This window comes from Papaver somniferum, chromosome 7 (assembly GCF_003573695.1).
Source record: "Papaver somniferum cultivar HN1 chromosome 7, ASM357369v1, whole genome shotgun sequence".
NCBI classification, from domain to species: Eukaryota; Viridiplantae; Streptophyta; class Magnoliopsida; order Ranunculales; family Papaveraceae; genus Papaver; species Papaver somniferum.
Genome location: NC_039364.1, coordinates 64,298,564 through 64,316,122, shown reverse-complemented (window position 1 = coordinate 64,316,122; position 17,559 = coordinate 64,298,564). Strand labels below are relative to the sequence as shown.

Below are 17,559 nucleotides of genomic sequence, written 5' to 3'. Positions count from 1 at the left end.
GTTTTTTCAGAATCCATACATAAATTAGATTTCAATTGTTGTTTGAGATTGATTAGGATTTAGTTTTGATTTTCATGGAAATTGAAAAAGAAATCGAGTTTTGATTAATGATTTTTGTTTTTGTTAATTAAGTTATAATTTTGTATTTGTGTTAGAATAATTAAGGTTTCTTTAAGGGTTAATTTAGTATTTTTACAATCTTTTAGACACCCTTTATCATTCTTTATTGGGTGGATGAATAAATCCATAGGCCCCAATTTAGCCAGACAAATATACTGTTCTCTTTAAAAAAAAAAAAAAAAAAAAAATTTGATAACCATACTGTTCTCTTTAATCAAGAAAATAATCATAATCCCATTAACAGCCTGTGGACCCATCTCACTATAGCATACCCATCTCACTAAAGAAAATAAACCCATCTGATCCTACATGGATGCTCACTGTCAATCAGCCACAAGCCAATATATAACACTCACTGTTCATCCATGTCAACTCTTTCTTTGTTATCCTTGTGAGTTTAATTTCCTTCGCGCATTCAGCTTCTCATTCCTCCTGCAGCCATTCTTGTAGTTTTGCTTCTCTATCAGCTTTGAACTCCTCGTAGTTTTCTGTAAGCAAAGATAACTCATGAGGGGGTGAGTCTCCATCATAGGGTACTGGTCTTTCATGCTGCTGCTCTGCAATCTGACTTGACAACGGGAGCTCTTCAGCTGCTTCTTTATCAGGCAATGTTGAAACATGTGCTGTAGCTGATACCTCTTCAGAGAGTGGAGGACTAGGAAACCGTAGCTTCTCTTTTGCCGATTTCAGAACACTTGACAAATAACTAGCACTTCCTTCTCCATCTTGCGGGTTGCCAACTGCTCCAGACCCAAAAGCCACGGGTCCCCAAGAGTTGATGCTTCTACTTGTCTGAGATGCTGAACTCGAGTTGCTGATTAACCTGAGACAACACTGCACAAACTCATCATCAAAGATTCAAAAGATACAAAATAAAAAACAAAATCTAGCTAGTCATAAATCGATATCTTGAATTTGATAGATTTTGGTTCCTGCTCTGGTGTGTAGCAGCAGCAGCTTAACTCAATAGACAATTTTGCGAGTTTTCCTTCCAAATTTCCAAGCTTATCTTTGTAAATCGTTACATTATGTGGTAATAAGATGATTCAGTTGCAAAAGATAGTAGAAGCAGGAACATAAGTAGATAACACAGTATTACATGTCAACCAAATGATCCAAAGCATGTTTACACCAATTACATCAATATATAAAATATATTACCCTCACCGTGGGTGTGATGTCAACATGACAATTAGAGACTTATTGATCTCCTTAACCATATCATCGGCAATTGACAATCCACATTGTTTCATTGACCTCACCATAGTAATAGAGTCTTCCAAATCTTCTGTATGAAGCATAGTTTTGTAAGACTTGCTCACAACTTTTCCCTACAAAATTATATGTACATATTGCCACATCAACATAGCGTCTATCAATGTACCAATGGTTTATACATGCAATTTTCTTTCACATAGTTACTCCATAAGAGTTATATACATCTCTTTAAGATTGAGACTTCTTTTAACGCAGTGCACGCCGAAGAAAACAACTGTCGACCCAGAAGCACCAGAGCAGTGTTTCTACAGCAATATTGGATCTTTGGAATGAAAAGTGTACCATAGTTACGAAACATGATGTAGGCAACAATTTTTTTTTACAGCAACTATAATTTAAATTCCCAATCGTATGTTTGATACTATAATACCAAATTCTGATTGCACTAAAAGAGAATCATAAGGCAAAATATGGAAGAGAGCTAGAATAGACTCACATTGAGATGGAGAAGATTAGGAAGGGCGGTGTGGGTATGTTGCTGGACGTAATAAAGACCAACAGAAGGTTCATTTGCCAAATACTTCAACATATCTACCACGCCTTCGTTCACTATTTATAAATTTTCAATCAGAAGAAAAAAACTCATTCAGTTTGAACTCACCAAACCATCAATCAAACCCTATAACAGTTAAAACCCATCAATCAAGCTCGAATTTTTTATGCTAACAATATTTACATATTTATTTTTGTGTGCCCTAATAAATTGTAAACTTAAACCTAAGAAACCGAGATGAGAAATAAGCAAGGAAGTATTACCATTCACAAAGCCATCGATTGTGGAGAATCCTTCCATCTTGTTATCATCCACAAGGAACAGAAACACCACCCGCTCATCACGAGTCACTCACTGATTGCTTTTTTCTTCTTTTTGTTACCCGGATTGAATTGAATTGGATTGAAAATAATCTATTTCCTAACCAGACGTTTTCATTACTAAAAGACGATGATTGTGTGTAAATGAGACAAGAGTTTACTCTGCTTTTAACCTGACATCACCAGATAAACAATGGTCCATGTAGATTGTTGGTAAGTGGGTAGGAGTAGGTAGGAATTTGATGGAGATTGGATTGCTGTCTATCGGTTATTTCATTAGAGGTTGAGACTTGATATATACACGAACGCTATTATTGGGGCATCACATTCCATTAAAGAGGCGTCACCTAATAAGACAAAAATGTGTCATCCAGAAATAATATCAAAAACCCCTTATCTCAAATAATTTTGTAATGACCGAATAACCTTTTAGTTAATTTTAATTTTATTTTATTTAATTTAATTAGATAATAATTAATTTTTACTGTTGGAATCAATCCAAACCTGGACGTAAAACTAATTTCTACGGTTGTAATCAATTAAAACCTGGACGTAAAATCAATTTCTACGGTTGGAATTAAAAGGAACCTGGACGTAAAATTGAAATTTACGGCTAGGTTGACGAAAGGAAAATTTAGTAAACTAAACCTAGACGTAAAATTGAAAATTACGGTTGGAATTCAACTAAACCCGCGGGTTACGGGTTAATACAAGCCTGAGCTCGCGGGTTGAAATTCTTCACGGGTGGTCATTTATCCCACCCGTGCCCGTCCCGGGTAAAGCTCGCGGGTTCACGGGTGCTCACGGGTTACCTGGTTTTTGTTGAGTCAACTCGCCAGAAATCGATTTCTGGGCTATTTCCTTCCACATTCAGGGCATCTAAAGTTCCTTTCCTACAAGCTACAACCTAAGTATCCAACATTCATCCAATTCATTTGGTATATCAATTCAAAAACTCAAAATTGCAAAACTAAACAAATTAGTCTTCTTAAAGAAACACAGACACAGTCACACAGATACTATCATAGTATCATACATTCATACTAGACTTACTTTACTAGTCATTAGTAGTTTACTTTAGTACTTAAGTACTTTAGTTACAGTTACACAGTACTTCATCAGTTCATGATGATAATTGATAAATAATGAAAATAAACTTCCGAGACCGAGACTGTAGATACCATTGTTTCTAATTTGTATCACCAAGTGCGACAATATCACAATATTAATAACCACTTCCTGCACAAAATATATATTGTGTGGTTAATCAAAAAAAGTGTTAACTATCAAAAAAACATCTCCAATCTCTTTTCTATGCAATATTTGGAGATACTGGTAAGTGATAAAACATTCTCATATTCCATGTTTATCTTTGAGTTGCTCCAACTATTCAATATGAATCTGTAATTTCAAGAAAAAATAAACCAAACAAAAAAAAGATTCAAGTCAAAAACATAGAATTTGCATAATTACCCCGCTTTATATTGAAGAAGTACGCATACTAACTAGACGCATAAGAACTTACTTCCTCCACATCCTCCACTGCCCCATCCTCCACTGCGTCAGGTTCAAATCCTAATATATCTTCTTCAACGATCACATTGTCCTCATCCATATCTTCTTTTCCTATATGGATCATAATAAAACAACCAATGTTATAGATAAGATTTAGACACTCAACTAAATAAAATATTATTGATTTACTTACCAATTCCATATTCCCAATCACGAGTTGTTATTAACGCCTCAGCATTTTCAGGTAATAAGGAACTGCGAAATCGACCAATCACCCTTCCTCCAATGCTAAATGCAGACTCCGATGCGACGGTTGAAATAGGAATTGACAAAATATCCCCTGCCATTCTTGAAAGTACTGGATATTGTTGTTCATGGTTCTTCCAATAGTTTAGGATGTCTAGTGAATTTAGACAACCTCTGTACGTCTCGCCAAGATATTCATCTAACTCTGACAAGTCAGTTAATACATTACCACCACGTTCCTGTGTTGCAACATATTCCTGTTGACAAGACACTAGATATCAAGACACGGAATGACAGAATCCCAAACAATCCAACAACCAATTCTTGGGTACATTCCTCATTCTATCATAAGTAATTACAATGACAAATAAACGATATATGGCATTCTCAGAGTTTACATTGACATATTAAATCTGGGTTCAAAGTTATCATCTTGTATTAAAAAAAAAGAACATGTTTTGCAGACTTATACCAATCATGAAGAACTCAAATGAATCAAACTGAACATAAAAGTTGAAATTACCTGAAAAAAATCACTCCCTTCTTGGGCAGCAAAATTCCCACCATTTTGAACACTCAAATTCTGAGCTGCACAACTGTTGGAAGCTCTTGAACTTGACAAGGTGTAATACTCATTAAAAAGTGCTTTTATATTACTATGCACTTTATTAACTTGACATTCTAATTCTCTCTCATCAGGATACAACTTGGAGTAAGTAAATTTCACAAAATTCATTTTCGATGTAGGATCTAACACAACTGCCATAGCCAATATAGGACTCAACTCCTTCCAGTAACTATCAAATTTTGCTTGCATCTCTTTTACCATGTTCCTAATGAATTCAATATTACTTCTGCTCTCTTTCTTTAGTAACACCTGAACTTGACAAATTCTTTCAAAATACAGATTGGAAGTAGGATACTTACTACCAGAAAAAACCTTTGTGAGTTCATGAAACACCTTGAGAAACTTTGTGACTACTTCAATTTGTTCCCATTCTTCATTAGTTGGACAGTCTTCATAGTCTGAATCCACCAACTTTAAATGAGAGAAAACTGGCTTATACAAGATACAACTGTCTAACATAAGATAAGTTGAATTCCACCTGCATAAAACAAACATTCAGTGAGTATCTAAAAAAACATTAATACAAATTATACAATTCTCCAACTTTGTAATTTATAACAGAATAGAAGTGGAATCCCACCTTGTCTTTACGTCTTGCCGAATACCCTTTTTCAGACCAGACATTCCTAAAGTTTCAACAATGTCCAAGAACATTTGTTTTCTTACTTGGGACTTTTTAAGGGACTTCACTGACGCTCGAATCTTAAGCACGGCTGGATCAATCTTCGTAAGTCCTTCTTTTACAATAAAAGCTAAGATATGAGCACAACAACGCACATGAAAGTATTTTCCATCGTTCAACAAGATCTTCTTTGCAACAAGTCTACTCTTCATAATTCCAGCACAAGCTCCGTTATTTGCAGCATTATCCAAGGTGATGTTGGATACCTTTTCTTCAATTCCCCAATCTTCTATCATTGCAAATAACTTAGAAGAAAGGTGTTCACCTGTTTGAGGTAGTAGAAAGGGGAATAAGTTAACATGAAATTATATTTAAGATAATAAAGAAACAAAATTAAGTGCTTTACCTGTATGAGGTGGTGGAAGGGGAGAGAAATTCAGAAGCTTCTTTTGCAATACCCAATCTTTATCAAGATAGTGCGCAGTTAAGCTTATATATCCAGTAGTTGTTACAGAAGTCCACATGTCTGATGTTAGACATATCCTACCTGTAAGGGTAAGTCATACACATTAGCACATCATATTAATCAATTACTCATACATAAAAGTATAAACAAATCATATGGGTCATTAGGATTTGAAATTTTGAATCATACCTGGAGCAAGTTTCAATCTGTTGCGAATAACTTCTTTTTGTGCTTTATGTTTCTTTACCACATCGGCTTTCCCAGTATTCCTTGATATTGGTTTAAAGTCATCATTTAAATAAGCACATATATCCCTAAACTCTTTCCACTCTACCAAAGCAAATGGAACATTTCTTGCAATGAGTAAAGCTGAGAACAAATCCCGTAATTTCATTTGATCAACCTTGCGTACACGGGTAGACAGCTGGGTATTTTGTGAAGCTAATATCATCTGCCCTACGTCCATAGACTGACGTTTAATGCACTTATGCCTTTTCATGGCTGAGGTTCCACCTCTTTGGCTTTCATATTTATATCCTACATTACAAGCCTTGCACACCCCCTTCGTTGTACCATCCTTATACTTAACGAGTTTAAAAAATTCCCAAACTTCGGATCTAAGTCTATTTTTCTTTCCACGTGCAACTTGTGCAGGTGCACAACCAACAGTTGGATCCTCATTCACAGAATCTAGCATCTCAACATCATCATCTTCATCATCAGCACTCATAACATCCTTGTAATGGTCTGGTTCTGGTAACTCTTGTTCTTGTACACTTGACATCCTGAAATGGATGGAGCGGCCACAAAGAACAAGTCAAAGAGTCATTCAGAAACATGAAAATTACATAAACAGAAATTGAAAAAATACATAGACAATGACATCCAACAAAACTATTATAGTACATGCATTTTCAAGTCACCCAAAACAATAACATCTAACAAAACAAACAAATCAAACAAATCCCCTAAATCTCTGTAAAGAACATAAAAAATCTCAAGACCCACATGCCACAACAATAAGAAATTTAATTCAGTTAAAACTGTCATTCCATGTTTCAACAAGAATTCATGTGATAAAAAAAAAAGATGGAGACACCAATAAGCAGTATTGCAGTAACATTGTAAGACTAAGAGTCTAAGACCCTGACTTAAATCAAGAATTGCATTATATGAAACAACATCTGGTCTGCAATTCCATTTCAACATCTGGTCTGCAATTCCAAATAACACTTTAGTTTTGATAATGATCCCAATTCCCAATACATGATTAAATGTAACATAAGATGGTAAAAATACTAAAAACTAATTGATCAACTAAAAACTTAACCAATAAACCAAAGTTACCAAACCACAAATTAGACGAAATTTGAGAATAATAAACCAAAACTAATTGATCCCAATTGTTAATATTCTTAAGGATTTCAACTAAAAACTTAACTATCCACAAATTAGATGAAATTGTGAATACCCATTGATTGGCTCACAGAAATCAAATCACCAAATCAACTAAAGCCTTTAAACCAAGCAAAACTAATGAGTAATAAAAAATTAAAGATTAAGAAAAAAACCCTTTTTTGTGGTAACTGGTAAGAACTGAAACATCATGAAATTAAGAAAATTAAAGATTACCTATCTTCACAGAATCACAATCACAAGTTCACAACACAACAATACTAAGAATATTAAAGATTTGTTGGGATTCCTATGTAAAACCCTAGATTCCTAGAAGAAGAAAATAAAGAACAAAACAAAAATTAAAATTTGATTACCTGCTAGCCTTGAATCTTTAGATCAAATTAACTGCCTTTGATCTAGATCTAATAGTTCCTCAATTTGTTGTTCAGTTGTTCTGTGCGTCTGCGTCAGGAGACTGAAAGAATACTAAGAGTTATCAATTGGGCTATAAGCTGTCATACAAATACTAAGACTGAAAGAATAACGTAAAGATCTAAATTTTGTTATCAATCTATTGATACAAATCAATGATGACCGAGAATGCATAAGATTTGATGAAATAAGATAGCGAAGTTGGAACTTACTTTGAGATATTTGTCGATGATGGAAAGATATGAGAATGAGATGCAGCCTCAAGACTCAGGAGACTCTCTCTGAGTCAGGGAAGAAGAAAAAAAGAGGAAGAACCGAAGTCGAAGATAGGAAAGCTTAGGGTTTTCCCGTTTTATACGATGGAGATTTGGATGACACGTAACAAGCTACGTGTTTGAGTTTCAGCAGGGTATAAAACTACGGGTTACGGGCCAGACCGCGGGTTTCACGGTACGGGTCGGGTTAACCCGTTTCTTCACAAGCCACTAATTGTACAACCCGCGCCCGTCTTGTTTAGTTACCATCCGGGACGGATACGGGTTTTCACGGGCCGTGACGGGCCAACCCGCGGGTTTTGGCTCGGATTGCCAGCTCTAATCACATTTCATTAGAGAGGCGTCACCTAATAAGACAAAAACGTGTCATCCAGAAATAATATCAAAAACCCCTTATCTCAAATAATTTTGTAATGACCGAATAACCTTTTGGTTAATTTTAATTTTATTTAATTTAATTAGATAATAATTAATTTCTACTGTTGGAATCAATCCAAACCTGGACGTAAAAACAATTTCTACGGTTGGAATCAATCAAAACCTGGACGTAAAATCAATTTCTACGGTTGGAATTAAAAGGAACCTGGACGTAAAATTGAAATTTACGGCTAGGTTGACGAAAGGAAAATTTAGTAAACTAAACCTAGACATAAAATTGAAAATTACGGTTGGAATTCAACTAAACCTGGACGTAAAATCACTTATGTGGTTGGAATTAAAAGAAAACTGGACGTAAAATCGGATTTTACGGTTGGAATTAAAAGAAACCTGGACGTAAAATGAGCTTCTACGGTTGGAAATTAATCCAAATCTGGACGTTAAACTACATGCAAATAAAATTTTACGGTTGGAATTAATCCTAACCTGGACGTAAAATCACTTCTACGGTTTTTAAATTTTATTTTAGTTAAAGGGTAAGCTAGACATTTTGTATATGTGTTAGGATATCCCATAACTACTTTTTTAGATATTAAGAATCCAAGTGAAGCCCCTCTATTGGAGTGTGACGCCCCAATAATAGCCTTCATATATATACTGTGTCTCTTAGACCAAGTCTCATGGGGTCTAGCAGCTAGATTAGCAGTCAGGACTACCTCCTAAGTCTTACGGGAGTGTTAATCTAGCAGCTGGATTAGCAGTCCACGTCATCCCAGCGCTGAATGGTTCAGCGCATTAAATCTCAGCCGTCAGATCAAAAATAAATCTCTCAGTGCTGAACCATTCCGCGAAAAGGTGGTTTTTCAAGCGCTGAATCATTCAGCGTAACTATCTAGCATGCTAGCTCACATGCTAGCAACTGATAGGAAAGAGAACTAGTATTAACTTTTTTGCCACATTTTTTTTTTGAATTGCAACACTTAAGTGCTAATCTGGCACCTCCAATCTAGCCCATAAGACTAAGTCTTATAACTATCAAAGATTGACTTGGTCAATTTCAATTTCAACCCCCACGAAACATGTTCTAAAGTCTTAGGTGTGATTTTGTCTTGGACCGGGTTTTTTTCTTTTCTTTTCTCTTCTTTTTTCTTTTCAAGATAAAGAATTAATACATGAATTGCATCCAGTGGCGGAGCTGGAAAATTAAGGTAGGGGTGGCTTGAAAACTAATTGGACTGGTAGGGATGGCTTAAGCCTGTGATTTATGCATGATTTTCTTTTCCCAAACTTAAAACTAGGATAAAAATTTGTGTTTTTATGGACTGGCTTAGGCCAGCCCAAATCTATATGTAGTTCCGCCACTGCTTGCATCCTCTTGAAGTAAAAACAAATCCTAGTTTATCTATTCTGGCCAATTTGACATGCGATCGACTACCTTATTTCTCTCTTTTGGCACACAAGAGAAATGCAAAGAGGTACAGTTTTTAAAAAATAACTTAATATCCTTAATTAAATTACAAAGCCTCCAAAGTCCAATCTAAAGAGGAATCTTCTTTGTTGACGGCATCTACCACCACTTTCGAGTCAAACTCAAACAGAACTTTCTACAGCCTCATATTTATTGCCCATCTGACAGCTTCCCACAAATCTATGCATTTTGCTTGTCCTGCAGTTCTGATATTCCTCAGGTGGATGCACTTTGGTGCTTGTCGTGCACCTGCAAAATTACGAATAATTAGGCCAATGCCTCCAGATTTATCACAAATAACTCGTATCTTGCTTAGACCAATAAAAAGAGCGGGAGTTATAGTTGAAGCTGTCGGTATAAAACCGAAATAACTAGTTAGAGTAGGCATAAAAGAGCTAAATAAGATACGTTCTTTTTATCCATATGGTGATAAAACATTTGCCTAAGTTTATATTAAAAAAAATAAACTGACAAAAACTGCTCCAATTAAAAGTTTTTGATTCATCAATCATTATAGACGACACTTACATAGATAGGGTGACAGAAGTAGGAAAAAGATTGGTCTAGTGATCAATCATCTGTAACATCTACCCATTCTGTTATTTTGAAGCAACAGATTCGTTGAACAACTATTGAGTAAAGTAAAAAGAAAAAGCTTTGTGGTGGAATTTCGTTCATTTCATAAAGTAAAATCTTTTTGAATCACTATGGAATCAAATCGAAAATATTTTCCATTTTGATCCTTTCTTTTTAAATTGTATATAATAAAGTTTCCCTTTTGGAGAAAAAGACCTTATCACAAAACCTCATAAAATGAAGTCGTAGGCTCTTTAATTGTACATAATATCTTATAATTGTTAGGAAAAAAGTATCGCACGGTCGCTGGACGAAATAAAAGCTTTATTTCGGGACAACTCAATTATAAGACTAGTCATTCTATTATCTTTTCATTTTAGGTTTGACATGCCGCCTTTCCATATTAGGTAATCCCTCTCTTATATCTAGGTTAAGAAGGAAAAGAACCTTTAGTTGTAATACGACAATGTTCGTATCACGAATATTGATTGATTATTCCTTTTTTTTTTGGTTGAATACTATCTACTCCTATTATTATACTATTATTGTAGTACGTGTAAGAGAAGAAGACAATGCGGAGATTGCAGGTGATGAGAAGGCAAGAAAAGGATGAGAAAATAGAAGAACAATAGGGTTTAGAGATGAGAATGATAGAAAGTTCTGAAAAAAGTTGTTTTAAATAATCTTGATAATAATAATGTTGTTACAAGAACGTAAAAAGCCTGTTTTTATAGGCATGGCAAGAACCTAAAAATAGTAAAACTCTAAAAGAAGAAATAAGGAAACTCTAAAAGAAGAAGTTATAGACTTGATAGACAAGTAAACCAAAGTAGATGCTATGAATCAACTGCGTTAGCTGACACATCGTAAAGGGATCAACTGTGAAAATTGATACAACATAAAGGGATCTGAAAAAGCCGGGGTCTAACAACTACACCCAATATTTCGATTAGCAATCTGTATGGACTAACTGCAATATACTTTCTAGAGAATCAACTAGACAGTCATAATCAATCTAGAGAAAAGTATATCGAGGAGTTAATATCTCTCTCTTGATTTGATTATACTCAACCAAAGACCAAAATCCAAGGATCAATCAATTTCCAATCAACAACCAAAGGTTGGATTTCACAATTGATCGATACAAACACACAACCTGTGATATTTCAATTATATAACAAAACATAATGCGGAATAGAAATAACACAGACACCAGAAATTTTGTTAACGAGGAAACCGAAAATGCAGAAAAACCTCGGGACCTAGTCCAGATTGAACACCACACTGTATTAAGCCGCTACAGACACTAGCCTACTACAAACTAACTTCGGTCTGGACTGTAGTTGAACCCTAATCAATCTCACACTGATTCAAGGTACAGTTGCGCTCCTTACGTCTCTGATCCCAGCAGGATACTACGCACTTGATTCCCTTAGCTGATCCCACCCACAACCAAGAGTTGCTACGACCCAAAGTCGAAGACTTTAATAAACAAATCTGTATCACACAGAAAAGTCTACAAGGATAGATAAATCTGTCTCCCACAGATAAACCTAAAAGTTTTGCTATGTCTTTTGATAAAAATCAAGGTGAACATGAACTAATTGATAACCGTACTTATATTCCCGAAGAACAGCCTAGTATTATCAATCACCTCACAATAATCTAAATCGTATGGTAGCGAAACTAGATATTGTGGAATCACAAACGATGAGACGAAGATGTTTGTGATTTCTTTTTATCTTGCCCTATCGGAGATATAATCTCAATTCAATTATTCAATTGAACTCATACGATAGAAAATGGCAAGATCAGATCGCTCAACTACAAGAGAAGTAGTTTCCTCTGGCTTCACAATCCCAATGAAGTCTTTCAGTCGTTAATCGACAGGGTCTCGAGAAGAAACTTACGATTAAAGGAGAATCGACTCTAGCAAACCAACTAGTATCACACAGGAGGTGTGGGGATTAGTTTTACACAGTTGCTAGATGTCTCCTTATATAGTTTTCAAATTAGGGTTTGCAATCCAAGTTACCTTGGTAACAAAGCATTCAATAATCACCGTTAGATGAAAAACCTGATTTATCCAAGCTAATATCTTTCAACCGTTAGATCGAAACTTAGCTTGTGACACACAAATGAAATGTTTTTATTTAGGTTTGAGTAACCGTACCTAAACGTTTACATTGGTTGGTTCACAAATGGTTGACCAATGGTTAGCCATATGAGTGCTTTCATGTTAACCGTATTCATCTTTCTCATAACTAGTTCAAATGACTCATAAGAACTAGTTCAAGAGTTGTTCAATTGCTTAGGTCTTTATACATAGACACAATTGAAACAAAATCAGTTTGATTCATTTGAATCAATTCATGAACAATATACCCACGGTTTGCAAAGATTGCATTCTTTATAATTTATTGTTTTAAGTCCATGAAATACCGATTTGAGAAATAACTAGCTTGGGTACGCGTACGGGTATGCGTACCTTAGCTACCGGATTTTGAGTTGGTTTTAGTTTCCAAACTCAGCAGACTTTTTCGAGTGAAAAAGTTCCGCCAGTACGCGTACGGGTACGCATACCTAAGGTGACTGGTTTTTGAGTTCGTAAACTTCAAACTCAGCAGAATTTCACGTACGTGAATTTCCGCCAGTACGCGTACCCAACCTGTCTCCTTCACCAATACCGCATGCACACATATGCACGCACTTGGTTTCCGGCACATGGATTTATACACTAATGTGCGAACACACTATATGCTTACATCCATAGGTGGTTACATATTCTCAACTCTACATTTCAATCATTGAAACATTCTTCTATAGTGTTATAACAGTCGTTAGACATAAAGATTAATACTACGAAAATCATCTTCCAGACACTTTTAGAATTTAAATAAATAAACCTAAAAAATAAAGATGAAAAAACGATTGACATCGCTATGTGTACTCACAATAATGGCTATTCCAAACTCTAGTTATTCTTCTTAAAATATAAGAAATAAATTATCATAAGAAGACTTTATAGACATTGATATCTTTGAGAAATTCTGTATCGTTCTCGAACTCCTTGTCGTCAACAGCCATTGGAACATAGGGTTCGTGGAGGAAGGAGTCAATACCAACAAATGGTCTTCGCTGAAGATGTCGAACCATGGCCTTCTGAATTTCCAAAGATCTTAACACACAAGCCTTTATTTGTCGAATCTCCTTTCTTGTCTCTTTCAACTCATCAAGAACATCAGAGAATTTCTGAGAGTTAGAAGGAACTGCCCTTGGCTTCCTCACATTCCTTATTTTTCTTTTCAAGGATGGAGACACTGGAGATTTTTCTTTTTCCTTGGTGATTGATGGCTTAACAATCATATTGATATCTTTTCCATCTGAAGACATGATGCTTGGAGTATCCATGAAAGAACGGTTGTGTGAGAGGAATTCACAATTCAACTTCAAAAAACAGTCTTAAGATATAAAGAATATCAGAGAAGGAAAAAGGAATGTAGGGATTCAAAACCTTTAAACAGGTTCGTACACGCCCAACTCACAACCCTATAAAGAGAGGAATTGTCGATAATAACCCTCTTCTTTTGGCAAATCGGTCCCTTCCAATATTAATAGTGATATGAAGAAATTTCAAGGCCAAACAACTCAAAGCTAAAAAAAGAAAATATATATATATATTTTATTTTAAAGCCTGAGGTGTGCAAGATCTTGTCTCTTTTGAACAAGCACATGAGACAAGATGCACAAAAACAACACAATCAGGTTATGCTATGGTGAACAATGATTTGTCCACCATGACCCTTTTGTACGGAATCAATGGAGCTCTGCCTTTCCGCATGTTTAGACCAGGTTTTCCTCTCTAATGGTCTATATATTTCCTTGGAAACTAGTCTTTTCGAAGAGGACAAGATCTTACATACCTTGGCTGTTTTCTCCGGGAGTTTAAGCTCATTGGCTAGACGATCTGCTCTTCGTTGAAGCTTGTTGACATATCTCATCTTGTGTTTGTAATTGAAACACTTTGAAAATTCATGTCCCTTGAGAGAACAATAGGAGCATGTCAACGCAAAGGATGGTTCAGGGGCCTTTGAAACGCAATCTGTTAGGCACAAAGTAGATCCTGAAACATTAAGCAAAGAATTTCCAAAAGACGGGTCAATTGATTCTTCCATCTTGATTGGGATCTATTCTAAAAGATTATCAAGATTGATGTATGTATTGCTACAATTATCAAAATCAATATTTTCAGACAGAAGAGCAACACTTGATTTCTTGTCTTCATCAGAATCGTAATTGTCAGACATCTCATCAAGTGCCGCAGCAAGACCTTTGTTCCCAGTGTATTTTCTACGATTTTGGCACTCATTTGCAAAATGACCAAATACTTTACACTTAAAGCACTGAGGTATATCCTCGTCATCAGTCTCATCCGTGTCCCTGTTTTTGGGAGGAATACGATTATGAGGTTTGAATGATGCTTTTGGATTATCTCTGGAGAACCGTTTACTTCTCTTCAACAGAAGATCTCTAAACTGTCTTGTGATCATCGAGACTGATTTGTCAAGGTCTTCATCTGATGAATCTGTCTCAGAGTGATCATCGTCAGAGATATACACATTTTTACTTTTATCAAGTAATTTTGTGTCTTTCAGTGCTTTGAACGCAACATCCTTAGATTTGGACGAGTGTTTGTGATCAAAGATCTTAATCTTCCCAACCAGTGTATTTCTGGGGAGGTTATCAAGGTTATGTCCCTCAACGATGGCATGCTTCTTAGAATCGTATCTAGATGGCAGCGATCTGAGAAATTTCATCACAATGTCCTTTTCAGGAATAGTCTTACCCAATGCAAAAGATGCATTAACAATTTCAGACACTTTGTGATTACACTCATCAAATGAATCCTCATCTGCCATACGAAGGTTTTCCCACTCAGAATTAAGGTTTTGAAGCCTAGCTTCCTTTTCACTGGTATTTCCATCGAATACGATTTCTAAGATATCCCACGCATCTTTAGACCTAGTGCAATTTGACACATGGTGCTGAAGATTTGGGGTAATGGCATGTATGATGGCATTCAAACCGTCGGAGTTTTGCTTTGCAGCAATTATCTCAGCAACATCGTATTCACCAATATTTTTTGGAACATTAATGTTACCTACTGCAACAACGGGATCATGATAGCCATTAACAACATATACCCATGATTGAAAATCACGCGCTTGAAGAAACGCTCGCATGGCAATTTTCCACCATAAGTAATTAGAGGCATCGAAGACTGGTGCTACGTTAATAGAGATAGCACCTTTGTCCATAGAGTCAGATGGCTACAAACACAGACTTTTGAGGTCTTGAACGTGTTTGCCTGCCCTGATACCAATTGAAAAAACGGGGGTATAACAACCACACCCAATATTTTGATTAGCAATCTGTATGGACTAACTCCAATATACTTTCTAGAGAATCAACTAGACAGACATACTCAATCTAGAGAAAATTATATCGAGGAGTTAATATCTTTCCATTGATTTGATTATACTCAAGCAAATAGAAATCTGCGAGTCTTTATCAAATACAAGGATAATAAACTTGGATGGTACCAAAGACCAAAAAGCTAAGGGTATTGTTCAAAACACCGGACTTTACACTCCTTTACCAATTCCAAAAGCTCAATGGGTGGACATTAGTATGGATTTTATTCTTGGTTTACCTCGTACAACTATAGGGAATGATTCAGTGATGGTTGTGGTGGATAGATATTACAAGATGGCTCATTTTATAGCCTGTAAAAAGTCTATAAAATGAAGACGTAAAGAACCATTAGGAAAGCAAAGACGATTACCTTTAAATAAAAAGCCATCTTGAATGAGAAAATCATCAACTCCATGAGCCAAAAAACTGCATTGTTCCCAAAGTGACTTAAAGTCATCATCCTCAGCATAAATCTCCTTGATATAATCAAAAGCAAAACTCTCATTTCGAATAATTGCCAAAAGATGTCGCTGTCTACTCAGAGCATCTGCTACTTGGTTAAACTTTCCACTTTTATGTTTGACAAAAAAAGTGTACTTATTAATTGTGGATAACCACCTATCATGCATACGGTTAACCTTAGACGAAGTCTGGAGATATTTCAAAGCATGATTATCAGTATTAATCACAAATTCTTGATGAACCAAATAAGTATGCCATTGTTTAAGAGCTTGTACAAGTGCAAGCAATTCTAATTCATATGTAGACCACTTTTTCTGTGTATCAGAATTCTTTTCACTATGGTAAGCAACTGGATGTCCTTCTTGAGACAAAACTGCTCCAATTCCAACAATAGAAGCATCGCAGTCAACTTGAAAAGGCTTGGAAAAGTCAGGCAATGCAAGGATATGAGCTGAACATAGTTTTTCTTTAAGAGAATTGAAACTTTTATCAACTTCTTCAGTCCATATGAATTTTTCCTTCTTCAAACAATCAGTAAGAGATGCAACAATGGTGCTGAAATTTCTTACAAAACGCCTATAAAAAGAAGCCAATCCATGAAAACTTCTCACATCTTTGATAGAAGTAGGAACATGCCAATTTATAATTGCTTGAAATTTAGAAGGATCTACATGAATACCCCTGGAAGAGATTATATAACCCAAGAAGGTAACTTTAGAGGACATGAAAGTGCACTTCTTCAAATTCACAAATAAAGAATTGTCGAATAATACCTTGAACACCTGAGATAGATGAATGATATGTTCCTTTGCACTTCTACTAAAGATCAAGATATCATCAAAGTATACAATGACAAACTTACTTAGAAAAGGTTGCAAAACCTGATTCATGAGCCTCATAAAGGTGATAGGAGCATTAGACAGGCCAAAAGGCATAACTATCCATTTATATAAACCCTCTCTTGTTTTGAAAGCAGTTTTCCATTCATCTCCCACTCTTATTTTAATTTGATGATATCCATTCCGAAGATCAAGTTTAGTGAAAATAATATACCCATCTAACAGATTAATCATATCCTCAATACGAGGAATATGAAATCTATAAGGAATGGTGATGCGATTCAAAGCTCTGCAATCTATACACATTCTCCATCCATTATCCTTTTTAGGCACCAGAAAAGCAGGACAAGCACAAGGGCTATTACTAGGTCTAATTAACCCATTAGTCAATAAATCATTAACTTGACCCTGTAATATTTCATGTTCAGTTGGACTCAACCGATAATGAGCTTGATTAGGTAAAGAAGCTCCAAGTATAAGATCAATGCAATGTTGAACGTCTCGAAAAAGGTGGTAAACTCACAGGTAATTCTTCAGGAAATAATGCATTAAATTTAGATAATAAAGG

The 17,559-nt window shown here is 35.5% G+C and overlaps 3 protein-coding genes across 4 annotated transcripts; all 3 read right to left on the bottom strand.

Annotated features, from left to right (window-relative positions):
- Window positions 1-290: 290 nt before the first annotated feature.
- LOC113297483 lies at window positions 291-2,479 on the bottom strand. Its single transcript, XM_026545967.1, has 4 exons — window positions 2,155-2,479; window positions 1,835-1,947; window positions 1,288-1,451; window positions 291-943 (listed from the first exon to the last, which is right to left on the bottom strand). The coding sequence occupies exons 1-4, from the start codon at window positions 2,189-2,191 to the stop codon at window positions 544-546; spliced, it is 714 nt and encodes a 237-aa protein (XP_026401752.1). The 5' UTR covers window positions 2,192-2,479; the 3' UTR covers window positions 291-543.
- Window positions 2,480-3,174: 695 nt separating this feature from the next.
- LOC113292947 (zinc finger BED domain-containing protein DAYSLEEPER-like) lies at window positions 3,175-4,977 on the bottom strand. Of its 2 annotated transcripts, none has more exons than XM_026541752.1 (4): window positions 4,496-4,977; window positions 3,920-4,229; window positions 3,685-3,837; window positions 3,175-3,450 (listed from the first exon to the last, which is right to left on the bottom strand). In XM_026541752.1, the coding sequence occupies exons 1-3, from the start codon at window positions 4,799-4,801 to the stop codon at window positions 3,713-3,715; spliced, it is 741 nt and encodes a 246-aa protein (XP_026397537.1). In that variant the 5' UTR covers window positions 4,802-4,977; the 3' UTR covers window positions 3,175-3,450; window positions 3,685-3,712. The 2 variants fall into 2 exon arrangements, with proteins under 2 accessions (XP_026397537.1, XP_026397538.1); XM_026541753.1 differs by having other exon boundaries at window positions 3,175-3,612; window positions 3,737-3,837.
- Window positions 4,821-6,472, bottom strand: LOC113294700 (zinc finger BED domain-containing protein DAYSLEEPER-like). Its single transcript, XM_026543078.1, has 5 exons — window positions 5,878-6,472; window positions 5,629-5,769; window positions 5,181-5,547; window positions 4,955-5,078; window positions 4,821-4,865 (listed from the first exon to the last, which is right to left on the bottom strand). Exons 1-5 carry the CDS (start codon window positions 6,470-6,472, stop codon window positions 4,821-4,823), a joined length of 1,272 nt encoding a protein of 423 aa, XP_026398863.1.
- Between the last annotated feature and the right edge of the window lie 11,087 nt (window positions 6,473-17,559).

Excerpts from the sequence above, each read along its gene's own strand:
- LOC113297483 (XM_026545967.1), bottom strand. The coding sequence starts at position 2,191 with ATGGAAGGATTCTCCACAATCGATGGCTTTGTGAATG. Across the intron at positions 1,948-2,154 it reads AATCGATGGCTTTGTGAATG|TGAACGAAGGCGTGGTAGAT; the intron begins GTAATACTTCCT and ends ATTTATAAATAG. Across the intron at positions 1,452-1,834 it reads CTAATCTTCTCCATCTCAAT|GGAAAAGTTGTGAGCAAGTC; the intron begins GTGAGTCTATTC and ends ATAATTTTGTAG.
- LOC113292947 (XM_026541752.1), bottom strand. The coding sequence starts at position 4,801 with ATGGTAAAAGAGATGCAAGCAAAATTTGATAGTTACTGGAAGGAGTTG. Across the intron at positions 4,230-4,495 it reads AAGGGAGTGATTTTTTTCAG|GAATATGTTGCAACACAGGA; the intron begins GTAATTTCAACT and ends TCTTGTCAACAG. Across the intron at positions 3,838-3,919 it reads TGATTGGGAATATGGAATTG|GAAAAGAAGATATGGATGAG; the intron begins GTAAGTAAATCA and ends TGATCCATATAG.
- LOC113294700 (XM_026543078.1), bottom strand. The coding sequence starts at position 6,472 with ATGTCAAGTGTACAAGAACAAGAGTTACCAGAACCAGACCATTACAAG. Across the intron at positions 5,770-5,877 it reads CAGATTGAAACTTGCTCCAG|GTAGGATATGTCTAACATCA; the intron begins GTATGATTCAAA and ends TTACCCTTACAG. Across the intron at positions 4,866-4,954 it reads AAGAATGGGAACAAATTGAA|AATTTGTCAAGTTCAGGTGT; the intron begins GTAGTCACAAAG and ends GTATTTTGAAAG.